The sequence below is a fragment of the Dendrobates tinctorius genome, unplaced genomic scaffold (assembly GCF_039654945.1).
Source record: "Dendrobates tinctorius isolate UK_male_01 unplaced genomic scaffold, ASM3965494v1 ptg000120l, whole genome shotgun sequence".
Lineage (NCBI taxonomy): Eukaryota > Metazoa > Chordata > Amphibia > Anura > Dendrobatidae > Dendrobates > Dendrobates tinctorius.
In genome coordinates this window covers 3,348,093-3,366,389 of record NW_027361788.1, presented here as the reverse complement: position 1 = coordinate 3,366,389, position 18,297 = coordinate 3,348,093, and the positions used below count along the sequence as shown (strand labels likewise).

Here is an 18,297-nt window from a genome sequence, read left to right as displayed (position 1 = left end):
CTTCTGAAAGATGGTGGTGACCGATGCCTATGTCATCGCGTTGCCCACAGTGTGCGTCCTCCATCATTGGCTGAAAAAGGGCGCTGGAAGCATCATTTGAAACGCGACTTTGGCGCTCGGGTCGCCGACCTCGTAGCCGACCTCACGCTATGGTCGGGTTTCGTTTCATGAAACCCGACTTCAGCGAAAGTCGCCGACTTTTGAATTTGACCGACCCGTTTCGCTCAACTCTAGACAGGACGTCTCTCTGCCAAGCTCTCTTGCGGTTTTTCTGAGAGACTCGTTGCTAGACATCAAACATGCCAGTTTCTTATCTCCGACCAATTATTGGGATCCCCCATACATATTAGACTGTCTGCCGAACCTGTCAATATGTTTGTGATTGAGCACAGAAATTATTCAGTTAATGGCGTATTTCAGTTATTTAAACTTTTTACCTATCCACTAGAAAAGTCACAGTTGGATGATCAGCACAAGAGTCCCACCCACCCTCCACCGATAGCTAGAATGAGAGGTCCAAAATGTAATGGTGGCTGAGCATTGTGCCTGATTGTCCCTGACAGTCAAAATGACAGGGAAGGGACTAGGGTCATGCTCAACTGGCGCTTTATTTCACAAGTGGAAATCCCCTTTAAAGGAAGTTAAAAACTCTGTTTTAGAAAGCCACAATAGTTTTGATAACCATAAAAGAAACCCCTTTCCTGCAAATATTTTAATTTTATTTTCTAAGCACCCAACTCTCTCTGATACCGTTGTGTATATCCCATGTAATCATGCAGATCATCCATCATGTCTAGGCTACACTAGGAAAATAGTGGAGAACACTGGTATCATAAGATGCAGGAAGCATGGCGCAGGCTTTTCAGGAGAAAAAGTTGTTTCTTTAATTAGTGCAGGACATACCCCATTGGTTGTTCTCTTCATTAATGACGCCGAATAATTAATCATTTTCTCATCTCCTCTTCTATGTAACGCTTCAACTATTTCAGTATTGCTGACTACAAATTTGTTTAATTGTTCTCAATAATTTTTATTTTTTTTAAATAAACCACATGATGTTTGCAGATTTCTTAAAGGGACCCTCCACATTTGTAGCTTCAGACATATTTTGGATTTGTTATTTTATGGATCTAACAGGAGAAAACTATTACACAGACCACCAGACTGCAGGAAATAAGGAACGAGCACAGGTAGCATTTATGTATCCTGAGCATGCTGGGACTTTGTAGTTTTATAGATAGACCTATACAACCTAGATAGTTGTCGACCGAACATTTGTTTGACCGACCGCACACTCTGTTCTTCTCCGTGTACATGAGTACTTATAGAACATTCTAAAACAGTATTGTGATTCTACAGATTTATCCATTGTCATTGCATCCCAACTAATCTGCGTAATATGCCATTATTAAACATTTTCCCCATTTATCTATAGGCACTAGTTTTTTTTATTTGCATCTGCTTACCCTATAAAGGGGCTTAAGTGCAAATTACAATGTTTTTGTGTTTTGTGTTTTTTTTTTTTTTCATTTTATTTTTCTCTACTCCATGGTGGAGATGTGGGTTTTTCAATCTTACTGCACCCAGTTTGACAATTTTGCTCTTCATGGGGTGACAACGGATTCTTTTCTGAGGGTGGTTAATTTTTCCCTTCTATGACGCAGCCCAGTCGTAGGTAAAAAAAAAAAAGACAAAGTATATGTCCCCTGAGAAGCTTAGAAAACCCATTTTTCACTTTTTCATTGGGTGAGACTAATGTCTCACTTGACCCCACTGAGAACTTCTCATTCTCGTCATTACAGCACTGAGAGAGGAGGAGAGATGAATGAGGAGCATTGTGCAAGTGTCCACAGTGTTGGGAGATGAGAGCTGCAGCAAAGAACATCCTGCAAGCATATACAGTGTCAGGAGAGGAGCGCTGCAGTGAGGAGCATCGTACAAGCACACAGTGTCGGGAGAGGAGAGCTGCAGCAAGGAGCATCATGCGAACATACAGTGTTTGGAAAGGAGCGCTACAGTGTGGAGCATTGTGCATGCTTACAATGCTGGGAGAGGAGAGCTCTAGCAAGGAGCATCTTCTGAGTATATAGTGTCGGGAGATGAGCGCTGCTGTGAGGAGCATCGTGCAAGCATACAGTGTTGGGAGAGGAGGGCTGCAATGAGGAGCATTTTGCAAGCAGTGTTTGTTACTAACCACTGTCTAGATCTGCTACAGGTATTGAGGAATCCGGCGATTGATGGTATTCCCTGACTCTTCTCTGCTATGGTATTCCATACTGCAGCTCTCCTCTCCCGAAACTGTATGTTTGCACGATGCTCCACGCTGCATCTCTCCTCTACTGGAACTGTTGGCTTGCATGATGCTCTAAACTGCAGGTCTCCTCTGCCAGCGCTGTGTGCTTGGACAATGCTTCTCTGGTGCTCCATCCTGCAGCGCTCCTCTTCCTATGCTGTAATGACATTAAGTGATGGGAGTGAGGAGATCTCAGTATGATCAAGTAAGACATATCAGTCTCACCAGATTATGTTTGCTTTGACATTCGCTGAGGTCATTTGGTCTTTTACCCCCTATATGATTGGTGCCTTTGTATGATTGGGTACTGTCATAAATGGAGAAAAAGTAAATGCCCCCAGAGTAAGATCTTTGTTACCGCCTCCTCCTTTGCTGAAGAGGAAATTTGTTTATTGGGCATGGAAAAATTCAGAATCCAAATACAGCTCTGACAAAAATTAAGAGACCACTGCAAAATTTTCAGTTTGTCTGATTTTTCGCTTTATAGGTTTATTTTTGAGTAAAATGTAAATTGCTCTTTTATTCTATAAACTACTGACAACATGTCTCCGAATTTCCAAGCACTAAATTTTGTATTTATTTTCAGAAAATAGAAATGGTGAAAAGAACAAAAAAAAGCAGACCTCAAATAATGCTAAGAAAACAAGTTCATAATCATTTAGAAACAACAATATTAATGTTTTACCTCAGGAAGAGTTCAGAAATCAATATTTTGTGGAATAACCATGATTTTTAAATCACAGCTTTCATGCGTCTTGGCATGCTTTCCACCAGTCTTTCACACTGCTTTTGGGTGACTTTATGCCACTCCTGGAACAAAAATATAAGCAGTTCTTCTTTGTTTGATGTCAAATATAGCGTGGCACTACCGCAGGGTGCGCAAGTAGGTTATCCAGACCAAAGTGAATAATAAAGTAACTTGGCACTCAACTGTATAGTCCAGAAGGTAAATGGGTCCATATGAGGCGAATACCGCGTCCCACCAGTGTATGCCGCTTCCATATTTAAACCAGCCTCATATGGACCCATTTACCTCCTGGACTATACAGCACTAGTTCTAAACAGATCAAGCGTCCATGATATCTCCAAGGAGATCTATACATCTCCTTATGTATGGCTATGTATTCCCTTTTGCAAGGCATTTAAATCACTTTATCTACTCTTATAATAATAGGAGATACCATTTAGATCAACATGACATTCTGAAGTAGATCTCCATAGGAATTCTTACTTGGGTACCAGATTAGTATTTCGCGATAGCAGTCGGACTGAGGAAGGCCGATTATAGGCCGAAACGTTTCCAGGACTGCAATAAATTATAAAATAAATCTAATTTGCAAAGGATTATTCAGTTGAGTGCCAAGTTACTTTATTATTATCTTCTTTGTTTGATGGCTTGTGACTATCCATCTTCCTCCATTACATTCCAGAGGTTTTCAATGGGGTTCAGGTCTGGAGATCGGGCTGCCCCATGACAGGGTTTTGATGTCGTGGTCCTTCATCCACACATTGACTCACCTAACTGTGTGGCATGGTGCATTGTCCTGCTGGAAAAAACCGTCCTGTTTTTTCAGGATAACCTTGTATGCAGCTTGATTCATACGTCCTTCGCAAAGACTAACCTGCCCAATTCCAGCTTTTCTGAAGCATCCCCAGATCATCACCGATCCTCCACCAAATTTCACAATGGGTCCAAGACACTGTGACTTGTACGCCTCTCCAGGTCTCTGTCTAACCATTAGATGATCAAGTGTTTGGCAAAGCTGAAAATTAGACTCATCAGAGAAGATTACCTTACTCCAGTCCTCTATGGTCCTATCCTTATGGTCTTTGGCAAACATCAGCCTGGCTCTCCTTTGCTTCTCATTGATGAAAGGCTTTTTTCTAGCTTTGCATGACTTGAGCCCTGTCTCTAGGAGCCTGTTACAAACTCTTCTTGCCGTGGTTAAAATTTATTTCTTCATTCCTATTACTTTTGGGATATTACTAGCACTTGTTTTGCCATCCAGCTTGTCCTATTGCAAGAGGATTGTGAACACCACAGCAGGGTTTTATACTTTCCTTTGTTAAATAAGATTTGGTTCAGGTGATCACCTAATCAGAAGCACATTAAGTAGAATGAGGTGTCCTCTGGTTGGAATTCAATTGACACTGGAATGGAATGGCTGTCAGACATGTAGAGAAGCTGATTTTTATAAAACTGTGCAGTGGTCTCTTAATTTTAGCCAGAGCTGTGTATATAAAAGGAGTGTAGAGTAAAAAAAAGACAAAAACAATTTTATCAGCACCCCAATCCCTTTATGATGAAGCAGGCAGTTACAGTAGTGAAAAATCTTTCATGTTTTTTTCCAAGCCGCTATGTGGATTTTTGGAGATTTCAATGCCACATCACAGTAAACGAAGACCAGTGATCAGTGGGAGTCTTATTAAGGTGAATATTTGGGCTTTAAAAACTGTATCGAAAAACCTGAATGTCGAAACAAGAATGGTTCATTTTTGGAACGGGAGCAGGGGGTGGATTTGTGGGGTTACGTATCCCTTTTATTATTTGTTAACAAGCCATAGCAGACCTGTCACCAGGTTTCTCAATGCAAACTTCATACATTCTTAAATATATCAGTTTGACTGGATGAAACTGGTGTATTTACTTTTATTAACCATACCATAATACTGTTTAATCCGCTATTACTGTTTTCTTGCCGGACATTAGAATGAGCATTTTACGATCCAGTTATAAAATGCTTATCTTCATATCAGGATTACACAGCCACTTTTAATTGGATTTTTTTCAAAGTTAGTACACCAGCCTCAACAGGTCTGAGAAATCTATGTAATATATGCAGCGTGTATTGTGACAGATCCAATTTAATCCCAGAGATGATAGCACACATAGTGGGGATGATTGATCAGTTGGGTTGATTTCTTGCCCTCCTACCTGGTTTGCTGTGGATAGTGTAGAAGTGACATTTCCTGACTCGTAATGAGCTGCACAATACATGTCTCATTGTAATTGTTGGATCAGTGCTTCCTGTTGGAGCACTACCATTCTCACTGAACTTATTTTCCCAAAAGGTAGACTCCAGAAAACAAGCTTTTGTTCTTGTAATTTTACAAACATTTTCAAAAATAGAGAAAAAGACACAAAATGGGATTATTTGGGTGAACTTTATTACATTTCCAGATATAATCCATGGTGTGTCACCTCTTAGGAACCTCCACATTTCCATGTCACCTAGCTAACACTGTAGATGTTCCTCCTTTCACTGTAGTCCGCGTCTTGACCTTAGCGTAAACTCCAACATTCATTGTATCTTTTGTATCATCAGTCGTCGTAACTTGTATCACTGCCAATAATTGCTTTCCTGCATCCAATACATGGTTATGTGTTGTTATCGCTGTAAATGTGTCCCTTTTTTGAAAAATGATTGGTGACATTCAAGTAAATAGTAATAATAAAGAATGTTATAGCATTAAAGGGAATCTGTCAGCAGGTTTTTGCGATGTAATCTGAGACGACCAAAAAAAAGACATGCAAGAACTAAATGAATCAAAAGTGATCAAGAAATGTTAATAATTTATTGAAAAGGGTAATAAATATCAAACACAGACAAGAATGGAGTCAACTGGAGAAAAATGACACCAAGGGTCAAAGCAATACAAGAGGACACTTTAGCAGAATCCATAACCCTTAACATTTGTCACAAAACAAGTACTGTAGATACTGAATAGTGGATTGTTTCGAAATTATGAGCGACATAAAAAGCAAAATGTGCAGTCAAAGTGTAAATTCATAGTTAACCCATTTAAAACAGGGTGGAAAAAATAAAAAACAGGCGTCAACAATGTTAAAGTCCCATACAATAAATAATAAGTGCAAACAGTGCGCATAATGATAAAGACAAGCATAAGCTTACCTACCGAACACCCGACGCGTGTTTCAACAATGCCCCCGAAGCTCCCATTGATAGGGTTAGTTACCAGTGGAGACATGTAATGATTAACAGTCTGTTAACAACGCCTGTCATTTAAAATAGACGGATTCGCAGGGGGATCTATGTCCGGCCCATAGATCTTAAAGGCTCATTTACATATTAAGGAAAATGTGGATTTCTCTGGAATAAGACATCAGATCACAGATATCAAGGTATCACGCTATTCAACTTCCTATGACCTACATGCCCATATAGATGGCTTAGGAGGGTTTATTAGGAGACCAGGAGATTCCCTTGCTGTTGACGAGGGGACTCTAGTTCAATCATATCAACCAAAAAAAAAACCTTCAGCACTGAAATAGACCGGAGTCTTGGATAATGCTGAACTGATTTGGTTTATTTGAGATCCAGTACCAAGAAAACAGATATGGGCCGATATATCCACGTGTTTATCAAGGTGATCTGTGTGGTGAGGATGCCGGGCTTAGGATTAGCGATGGAGTTGGGCAATGCAGCAATCTAGTGATATAGTGCAAGAGAGAGTTGATTTACGGCCAATATTCTGTAAAACCCCTCACTGTTCACAGACTGTAAACTGGCAACAGAGGGAGTTATGGAGTCTTGCATCTGTATTAAGTAATAGTTGTGCCTTCATCATTTCCTGAGCAGAATATTATGACCGCCCAGTCATTAGTAACACTGGTTTTCATCTGGTTTGATCTTCAGCACATCTACCAGACTGACTCTTCCGAACTGTTTTACTAATGTTTTGCCAGGCTTAGCTTTGGCTCCTTTTCTTTTTTGGACACTGTTCAGATTTCTGTTTCCCATTGTAGATGTTCTCCACAGCGCTGTGATCTCCATCTCTCCTCTCATCTGTGTGCAGCAGTTTGCTTGCACCTATGACCTGCAACTACTAAACTGTCACCGAACAACTACAACACCTATTTTCTGGCTTGGACCTGTGATCTGTAGCATGCAAGTGGAAATATACATGACAATTTATCTCTTTTCATACAAGTAGAGAGAAGGGGTATGCGAGCTTGTCACCAATGGCATAACAACCTGTACATATATAAAATCAGTGACAGGCATTATTGTTCCAGTAGTATAAAAGGCACAAAAATGGTTGAGAGGAACAGCACAAAAAGCAAAAATTAAAAAAACAGAAGCGCAATATATCCACTTCGCTCCCAGGCAGCGTGTTTCAGACCCATACTGTCCTTTGTCAAGCATGACTATGCAGGTCTGAAACATGTTGCCTGTGAGCGCAGCTGATACTGCTTTTCTGCCTTTTTAATATTTTTGCCGTTGTGTTTAACCATTTTTTGTGCCTTTTGTAATACTAAAACGATACAGTAATTCTTAAGACGATGTGAGTGCCGGCTATCGTTTGGACTGTTACTATTACTGGTGTGTTTTGCCGTGCACCTGGGCAGGTGAGCTGATTGCTCGTTTTTCACATTAGTGATATGGCCAATATACTGGGTTCTGCAAAACAAAAGCATATGTGCATCATGTCACAATGATGATGTTGCACCAGGCCGGCTAATGAAAAGAGGATCCACAGATTCCTGGAATTAGGAGGCATTTCTTAGAGCTCACATCCTGTGACCACGTATGGCCTGAGTCCTGCGAGTTGCGGCGTCACATGTGCATCCCGCCACAATGATGACATTGCACCACGACGTCTAATCAAAAGAAGAGCCATGGATGCAAAAAAGTAAGAGGCAGTTTTCAGGGCTCTTGTCCAACTGCCACGGATTGACGATGCGGGCGATGAACCGGCTCCTGTGAATCGATTCACACCGGTATCTCTTCAAGTTTACAGTAATTTGATTCTTAATAATGGTAAAATAATATCTTGTTGTTACAGATCAGTGATATTTATCATTTTACCAAGTTGTTCTCAAGGCTAAAAAATAAACCTAAGAGCAGAAGCGTGGTTCCTTGGTGAACCCCGTCCTGGTCATTCGTGATAAGGATATGGGGTAGAACTGCTAATCTCAAACATGCCTGAAATATCATGTTTTCATCACAGGTCCGTCCCCCGAGGCCCAATGTTGCTCGCCGTCCCAAGAGTAACGCTATTGTGGAAGGCCGCAGGACATCAATCTCAAGCCCGGACCAGTAAGTGACATCTGCATTACCAGGCCACGTGTTCTTTCATTTATTAACCTGAAATATATAATGAAATTGGATTATAAATGTCTTGCAAATAGCTCTTTAAGGTCTGAATTACTGAGCCACAGGCACCTGCAAGTTTAAACCAGTGGCGAGGAGTGGTAAACCACATACAGCTCCCATGCCTCAGCCACACATGCAAAATTACCCTGTCTACAAAATGTCTAGGCGTAGCCACATCTTAAAGAGGGTATTAAAGGGGTTATCCATTGTCACTTCCTTCCACCTCAGAGGTTAGTGGTCCCTGAAGACGTTATGACCATGCACATCTGCCAAGACAGTGAACGATCGGCAAGTATAGCGCACATGTCCCATTTCTTAGATACCAGTCGATCATGCACACATTTTGGCACATGTGGGGTCGTAATGTCGTTGAGCGGCACTGGATCACCCCTTTAAAGAATATGTTCTTTCTAATTTAATGTATTCATAGGTTCCTAATTGTAAATTTTGCACAGATTCCCCCCATTGTACACAAGCACATTGCTTAAGGAGTTATTCAGCATCTTTCACTCTCATAACGAATGGCAAAAGGGACTGCTGTCATGGCATTTGATCGCTACTTGAAAGGTCTTGTGCTCGCCCAGCAGATGTTTTGTGCCTCTCCTATTCATTAGAATAGGGCATTTGCCTGATACCTGACCGACGCCATGTCTGAGTGCCTTGCGATACAGAAGTGAAATGCTCTTGATAAACCCTTCAGAAGCTTATTCCCATCTTCATAGATGGATATTATCAGATATTGCTTTGAAAAACGATCACTTTTGCAATTTACTGCTTATGAAAATTTGCAACCGTTCTTAAGATATTATCACTTTTTTACTTTGTTTACAGCTTGTTGTCCAGGAAACTGACCACTGCTGCTGTGTAGCAGCGATAGTCGGTCTCCAAGACAAAGAGCTGTAAACAAAAGTGTTCCTATTAGAGATGAGCGACTTTGCCTTTTTTCGGGTCGAGTCGGGTTTCACAAAACCCGACTTTAGCAAAAGTCGGGTCGTAGGAAATCGACCGATTATCGTGAAAAGGATGGTCTAATATGACCCTTCTCCAACGCCTCCTTAATATAGGATCGCATAGCCTCGTGCTCGGGTACAGATAAATTGAAGAGCCGACCCTTGGGAAATTTACACCCCGGGCTCAGTTCAATTGCACAGTCATAACTCCATAACTCCTATGAGGAGGCAAAGACGCAGACTCATTCTCACTAAATACATCATAAAAGTCCGCCAAATAGTCAGGAACATCATGCGACTGAGGAGAGGTGGAAAAAACTGGAGCCTCACTAAGGGCACACCGACAACCCCAACTCACCACAGACACAGATTTCCAGTCCAAAACTGGATTATGAATTTGCAACCAGGGAAACCCCAGAACAATGGTATCATGCAAATTATGCAACACCAAAAATCTGCAATTTTCTTTGATGGTCTGGGGCGACCCGCATTACCACCTGGGTCCAAAACTGAGGTTTATTTTTCGCCAAAGGAGTAGCATCAATCCCCCTCAAAGGGATAGGCGTCCGCAGAGGTGTCATAGGAAATCCACAACGTTTAGCAAAATCCAAGTCCATTAGGTTCAGGGCTGCTCCCGAATCCACAAAAGCCTTGGCGGAAAATGTGGACAGGGAGCAGATCAGAGTAATTTCCAGAAGAAACTTAGGTTGAACACCACCCACAGAAAACATGTGTGCAAAACGTTTCTCTCGTTTAGGACAGACAGAAATAATATGCGAGGCATCTCCACAAAGAAAACACAGCTTATTACGCTTTCTGAACTCCTGACGTTGCTCCCTGGACAAAACTCAATCACATTGCATAGGTTCAGACACTTGTTCAACAGGTGGCAACACCTCTCGTGCAGTCCTGCGTTCACGTAAACGCCGATCAACCTGAATGGCTAATGACATAGAATCGTCCAGACCAGAGGGAACAGGAAATCCCACCATAGTATCTTTTATGGCTTCTGACAAACCCTTCCGAAAGAGAGCTGCCAAGGCATTATCATTCCAGGCAGTAAGGACCGCCCACTTTCGGAATTTTTGACAGTACAATTCTGCAGAATCTCGACCCTGGCTCAATGCCAACAGTGTCTTTTCAGCCTGATCAATAGCATTAGGTTCGTCATACAACAACCCCAAGGCTTGAAAAAATGCGTTCACATTAGTCAGACTAGGATCATCAGGTTTCAAAGAAAACGCCCAATCCTGGGGATCGCCACGCAGCAAAGAGATGACAATTTTAACCTGCTGCGCGGAGCTCCCTGACGAGTTGGGCTTCAAGGCAAAAAATAATTTGCAATTATTTTTGAAATTCAAAAATTTAGACCGATCCCCAAAAAACACATCAGGAGTAGAGATCTTTGGTTCAGCAGCATGTGAATGAGCAAGGTAGGCGGAAATTCCCCGCACGTGCACAGCGAGCTGCTCCACACGATCAGACAATTGCTTTATCTCCATTGAGAGAAAAAAAATTCCCCCTACGGCCTCAGAGATATAGAGGAAAAAACATACACACTTTTTTTTTTTTTTTTTCCAATTCTTTCCTGCTATTGAGTACCCTAGGATCTGCGGCATGGCTGGTGATTCTGTTATGAATGAGTCACCGTAGGAGGCAAAAACAGAAATGCTAGCTAAGTCCAGAAAAGCAGAGAAGTTGGCAGCTATCGGATTGCAGACCCCTGAACCTATCAACAACAACTAGTAGTAGCCGTGGGGGGTTCCTACGATGCCCTAGACCCCTCGATCACAGCCGAAGAACTGCCTAGCCTAAACACAGAAAGGGAAATCTAAACTACCCCAGAGCAGACCCCAAAGCAATAGGCAGCCCCCAGCATATAATGACGGTAAAGCAAGAAGAAAAAACACTAACACAGATAGAAAGATAGACTGAGCAAATGATGGGGCCCAAGCTAACTAGATAGGACAGGATAGGAAAGCTGCTGTCTGCAATCCGCAAAAAACCCTATCAACATAAGAGCCAACAGACTGACAGAGAAAAAGGCCCTGAAGACGCTAGGCTTCAAAAAGACTATGTCAGTACTCAGGTATTTTCTGAAGACGGAGCAATCTGACAAAAAAGGAATTCAGCTCAGCCAGCAGGGAATGGCAGGATCCAGAAAAGCAAGGCAAACTAAAACCAAAACACAAATGCAAAAAGGCAAAGCAGAAAACGTAGCTTTTGAGGAGCAGAAATCAAACTGGTCTCCTAGAATTCCACAGAGAAATCACCAGCGAGGCAGAAGGGCGTCGGCTGCCTTATATCCAGTCAGAGATCCCCGTCGCCCAGTCATCCTCTCCCAGCTCAGGTGCTTGGTAATCAGCCTCACTACCTTCCTTCACCAGAAGAGGGAGTTCATCAGACCTCAATGGTGAAGGGGAAAATGAACTCATAACAAGTATGGTTGCAAAGCTGAACCTTAACGGAATGTCCAGAAGGGCACCACCAGGAGTGGAGCCTGCGGCTTAATTGGACTCAACACGGGCAACCTCAACCATGCCATCCACAAAAAAGCTGCGCAGATTGCAAGCTTAATTCCGTTAACGAACGAGACTCAGGCATGCCCCCGCGGTCCGCGTCCAGCTTAGGCCTCTTTCGCACTTCCGTTTTTTACAATCAGTCAAAATCCGCCAGGTTTTGAAAAAAACGGATCCGCAATTTTTTTTTGCGGATCCGTTATTTCCCCATTGACTTTCATTATTGGCGGATCTTGACGGAATGCCGTCCGTTGCATCCGTTTTTGTGCGGATCCGCCATAATGTTGCTGTCCGTTAACATCCTGAAAGATTTCCAAACGGAGCTTGCAACGTTTTTTTGCCCGGCGGATCCTCCACACACTGATTTAACCCCAAATTCTGTCTGGGTGCCGTTCCAAAAAAAAAAAAAAAAAATCTCTCTCTCTCTCTCCCTCTCTCTCTCTCCCTCTCCTTTCCGGCCAGCGGTTCCTTTAAATTTCCTCATTTTGCGCATCCGTCAAAATACGGATCCTGTGGCATCCGTTCACATCAGTTAAGAACGGATCCGCTTAACCGCCTTTTTGGCGGATTTTAACTGACACAAAAAACTGAAGTGTGAAAGAGGCCTTACTAGAGGGACATGCGAGGCTCTGGCACGCGAGATCGGCCAATAACAGGTCTGTCATGCCCTTACATGTCTAGGGCTGCACGCGTGCTACAATGAAAGGACCAGCGTGTTTCGCTTACAGGTGCGGATAACACGCTGAGCCCCGTTAGTGATGGGGATCTGGGATTACAATTATTCCCCGCAAACAAGCATTTCCCAGTAAGTGCAGGTCAACCGTAATTCCTGAATTAGGCCTAAACGGCATTCCAGAAACAATGTGAAAAAATTAAGTGTCCAAACCACAGGTGCTGTAGCTTGCTTAACAGCTGGGCTCCTCTGCTGAGTAGCACACGGTTCTTACATAAACAGGCGGCATAGCTTGGTTCACGGGTGGCCAACTCTGCTGAGTAGCATACACAGTTACTAGGCCCAAAGTATTAAGTGGTGTAAATGCAGTCAAAAACTGGTTCTTTCATAAACAGGCGGCATAGCTCGGTTCACGGGTGGCCAACTCTGCTGAGTAGCATACACAGTTACTAGGCCCAAAGTATTAAATGGTGTAAATGCAGTCAAAAACTGGTTCTTTCATAAACAGGCGGCATAGCTCGGTTCACAGGTGGGCTCCTTTTCTGAGTAGCAGACACAGTTACTAGGCCCAAAAGGATTTTCATGACAATATGCGGTAAAAAATTATTAGAAACACACACGGTGTAGCTCCTTCACAGGTGTACTACAACGCTGGCTACCAGACATCGCTACTATGCCCTAAAACTGTCTATTATCATTGAAAACCATTATTAATGTGAAAAAAAAGATACGCTTTTGTTTAACGAACCGTTCTCGAACGGAAACTCGAACAGCCGAGTTTTAATCAAAGTGTTGTAGTTCGACGAACGGATCTAACACCGCCCTAAACAGCTAGAATTTGAACTTGGCCAACAGTTCCACTCAAACACCACTCATCTGTAATCAGGAGGCAGACTCAGACGGTCTCAGGCCCAGTATGGATTCTACAAGATTGAAGAAAGTTGAGAAAGGGTACAGTATCACCGGCTAACAGGTATATATAGCATAGTTTGCACATTAAAAATCTCCGTGTTTATTTCCTGAGTCCGACAAAGACACTCACAGCCTCAGTATGGATTAGACAACAATCTAGAAAGTAGAAAAAAGGAAATGTTTTTGAAGCGTACACCAGTATACACTGTTGGGGTATTTTTAAATTGTCATATATATTTCTGTCTCAGTAAGACAGTCCAGACTCTCCGCAAGAAGAAACGAGATGGATAAAAGTACAGACATAAAGTCGAGTGATTGCAGAAATTTAGGAATTACTAATCAGGGGAAAAACTCCCGGGAGAATTCTCAGAGGCGATGCTGACCCTCAATTACTTTGTGTGTGAAGACAGCGAAAACAGTTCTTTGTGAAGAAAGGGTTGCTGTATCGCAGTACCGTTGATCCCATCTCCGTTACTCATCTCCATCAAATTTTGATCACAGGGAGAGATGTAGACATGGTCCTCACTGCCTATCATGATCTGTCAGGTAACTTTGGAGTGCAAAAGACAGAAGCCACAGGCTGTAGGCGATTCTATTGGATTGGCATGAGAGGGCACATTTAAAAATGTGGGCAGGAATGTCACACGTCTGTGAGTAGGAAAACTGTGAAAGCTGATGATAAACCACCACTGCATCTCATTGTGAGTCGATGTCCATAAGAAATGGAAGCCATTGATCATCTGAAGCTAGAGCCCGGCCAGCAGGACATGGCATAGCTACGTCTTAACCATCATCTATCAGTTCACCAAATTTGTAGTGGCAGTCCCAGGGAAGGATTTGACAGCCCAGACTACACAGCGGGTGTGCATTGCCACCGTCAGAGACACTTGATTGCACTATGAGGGACACTGTGCCAGTGTCGGCGCCCAAGAGTCGGCCCACCCACCTGTCCAGGGCACTGGCACTCGCACGGTTGCGTGCACTAGGTGGTGACCCTGGCCATGGGGGTGGGGGGCAGCCCAGTTAGGGAGGTTTAAAAAATGGCATTTGTTGATGTTGGACATTCAGCAGCTGCAAATGTAGGAATTGGAGAAGTCCGAGGAAGAGGAGGACAAAAGCAAGCCATTTTTCTGGCAACCTATGTGTCATCAGGGGAAGGTGGGACAAAATCCTTTGAAACCCATGCATGGTTCATTTTAATGAAGGTTAGATCATCAACATTTTGGGTCGACAGACGGGTCCTTTTTTCTGTCAGGATTCAGCCAGCAGCACTGAAGACTCTTTCCGATAGCACACTAGCAGCAGGGCAAGTGAGCTCCTGTAAGGCATATTGTGCCATTTCAGGCCAGGCGTCCAGTTTAGAGGCCCAATAGTCAAAGGGGAATGACCTGTGAGGGAGAACATCGATATGGGACGAGAAGTAGTTTGTAACCATAGTTGATAACTGCTGTCTCCTGTCACTTTCAATCGATGCAGTATTACCAGTCGTATAAGCGGGACTTGAGAAATCAGTCCACAACATGGTCATGAAACCCCTGTCTCCAACGCCACTTCTGATGTGTGCACCACGAACACCTCTTCCATGTTGCCCCCTACGGCTCGTTGGAGAACCATCACCGCTACTGTGTGCTGGGAATGCCTCAAACAAACGGTTTACCAGAGTTGCTTGTTTGTTAGCCAATATTAGGTCAAGGTTCTCCTGTGGCATGATGTTTTGGAATTTGCCTTTATAGCATGGATCCAGGATGCTGGCCAACCAGTAGTCGTCATCATTCATCATTTTGGCAATGCGGGGGTCCCTTTTTAGGATCTGCAAGGCATAATCTGACATGTGGGCCAATGTTCCAGGTGTCAATGATGCACTGCGAGTGCTGGGTGGAGGAGCACTTTCTGGCAAGTCCACATCCCTCCAGTCACGCACAAACCCTGTACCAGACCTTGCCACGCCAACATTTTCTCTTGCCCCACGAGAAGCATCCTCCTCCCCTAAATAATCCTCCCCATCATCATCCTCCTCCTCTTCCTTCACCTCGTCCAGGAGAGGTCCCGTAGCAGACAATGGCTGACTGTCATCAAGGCTTCCCTCCTCCTCGTCCTCATCCTCCTCGGCTGCAGACGCCTGCTCCTTAATGTGCGTCAAAGTTTGCATGAGCAGACGCATAAGTGGGATGCTCATGGTTATGATGGCGTCATCTGCGCTTACCAGTCGTGTGCATTCCTCAAAACACTGAAGGACTTTACAGAGGTCTTTCAGCTTCGACCACTGCACACCCGACAACTCCATGTCTGCCCTCAAAGTGCCTGGCCGTGTATCCTCCCACAAATGCATTACAGCCTGCCTCTGTTCGCACAGCCTCTCAACCATGTGCAGGGTGGAGTTCCACCTTGTTGCAACGTCGATAATTAGGCGGTGCTTGGGAAGTTGGAGCAATCGCTGCAGCTTCTGCATACGACTGGAGTGTACGGGCGACCGGCGGATGTGCGAGCACAGTCTTCGGACCTTCTGGAGCAGGCCTGTTAACTCCGGATAATTATTGAGGAAGCACTGCACCACCAGGTTCAAGGTGTGAGCCAGGCAAGGTATGTGTCGGAGTTTTGAAAGGGCTATGGCTGCCACAAAATTCCGGCCGTTATCACTACCTTGCCTGCCTCAAGATGTAGACTGCCCAGCCATGACTCAGTTTGTCGCTGCAAGTAGTCGGCCAGTACCTCCGTGGTGTGTCTGTGTCATGGTATGCCTAGGTTACTTTAGGCAAAAACCCCGGGACCCCTGCGATGTCCCTCAGACTAGGGGAACCCTGTCTGTCCCTCTACCCAGGGTTTACACTGAAGGTGTGCCTGCCTGAGCCTCCACCCTGTCCCTGTCTCCTGTCCAGCCCTAAGCTGAACCCACCACCCTCTACCCAGTGAGGGGACCAGACACCAGACCCCACAAATACGTATGGACAGGGGTAAAAGAAACACCACACAGTTAATACACAAGGGAATACAATAATGTGCAAGGGCAACCAAATATATATATAACAGATTGGAGAAAGAACCACTGAGGGATATACTGCACCAAATATCAGACGCTCCAACACCACCACTGCTGACCGGTATTGCTAGCACTAGGCTAAAGCTATAGTCGGCGACGCCCATAGTCAGGACGAACTATTTAAAGACCAAGGGCGTGGCCCAGCCCTCAGCCAGCATGACAACCTGGTTAACCCTATCCCGACTGGAACAGAATACCCAACAGGGTATTACTGCTGTCTGCCGGACACCCTGGTGTGAACAGTGTCCGACATGACAGTACCCCGCCTTCTACGAGGGACCTCCGGAACCTCACTATGTCGAGGACCTGGCTTGTCCGGATGGCGACGATGGAACATAGTAACCAGTCGATCAGCATGAATGTCAGAGGCCGGCACCCATGTCCTCTCCTCAGGACCATAGCCACGCCAGTGGACCAGGTACTGTAGAGTGCGACGCACAACCCTAGAGTCCACCACTTTGGACACCTCAAATTCCAACGCGCCATCCACCAAGACGGGAGGTGGTGGCCCGGGGGAACCATCCACCAAACCCATGACCTTCTTTAGCAATGCTTTGTGAAATACATTATGAATCTTATACACAGCCGGCAACTCCAAACGAAATGCCACGGGGTTGATCACTGCGGAGATTCTAAATGGGCCAATGAACCTGGGACCCAACTTAAGTGACGGTATCTTGAGCTTAATGTTCCTAGTAGATAACCACACCCAATCACCCACACACAGGTCCGGACCTGGCACACGTCTGCAGTCAGCCACCCGTTTGTACCTGGAACCCACCTTCAACAAGCGCTGCTTGACTCTCCTCCAAATAGACGACAATTGAGCTCCCAACTGGTCCTCCTCAGGGAAGCCAACTGAGCACCCCTGACGCAAGGTGCAAAATTGAGGATGTTGACCATACACACAAAAAAAAGGAGATTCCCCAGACGATTCCTGGCAATGGTTGTTTATTGCGAATTCTGCCAGAGGAAGAAACGCTGACCACTCTTCCTGATTGTCGGAAATAAAGCAGCGCAAGTATTGCTCCAGGTTTTGGTTCATCCGCTCAGTCTGTCCATTCGACTGAGGGTGGAAAGCCGATGAATGAGATAATTTGATTCCAAGGCGAGAACAAAAAGCTCTCCAAAACTTTGCCACAAACTGCGTACCTCGATCAGACACAATGTCAGACGGGACACCATGAAGTCTGACCACCTCGCGAATAAATATCTGAGCAAGAGTCTTAGCATTGGGCAAAGACGGTAAAGCAACGAAATGTGACATTTTGGAGAACCTATCAACAATTACCAAAATGACCGAGTTCCCTGCCGAGGCGGGCAAGTCAGTAATAAAATCCATGGAAATCTCAGTCCATGGCTTACTGGGCACCCCGAGAGGCTGCAAGCTACCAGCGGGACGGGAACGAGGAGTCTTGGCCCGTGCGCACGTGGTACAGGCAGCCACATATGAGGCCACATCCTGCCGGATTTTAGGCCACCAAAAACGACGCGATAAAAGTTCCAGAGTGCTCTTAACCCCTGGATGACCTGCCAGTACCGTGTCGTGATGTTCGCCCAACACTCTAGAGCGTAGATGTAGCGGCACAAAAGATTTATTAGCAGGCAACCCCGGCGGTACCACCTCCTGAGCCTCCGCAATCTCTGCCTCAATCTCTGTCGTGATGGCAGATACCACCACACCCTTTTGGAGAATAGGCACCGGCTCTTCACATAACTCTCCACCAGGAAAACACCTGGATAAAGCGTCTGCCTTAACATTCTTCGACCCAGGTCGATAGGTAACAATGAAGT

At 44.5% G+C, this 18,297-nt stretch overlaps 1 protein-coding gene across 4 annotated transcripts in view; it reads left to right on the top strand.

Moving 5' to 3' along the window:
* Positions 1–18,297, top strand: part of DENND1A (DENN domain containing 1A) — a 973,091-nt gene that overhangs the window by 922,445 nt on the left and 32,349 nt on the right. For 3 of the 4 annotated variants that reach the window (XM_073590695.1, XM_073590694.1, XM_073590697.1), the window contains one exon: positions 8,267–8,355. In XM_073590695.1, the coding sequence (XP_073446796.1) occupies positions 8,267–8,355 (89 nt within the window). Of the gene's footprint in view, positions 1–8,266; positions 8,360–18,297 lie in introns of those variants that run through there. The other variant, XM_073590696.1, reaches the window with a different exon arrangement.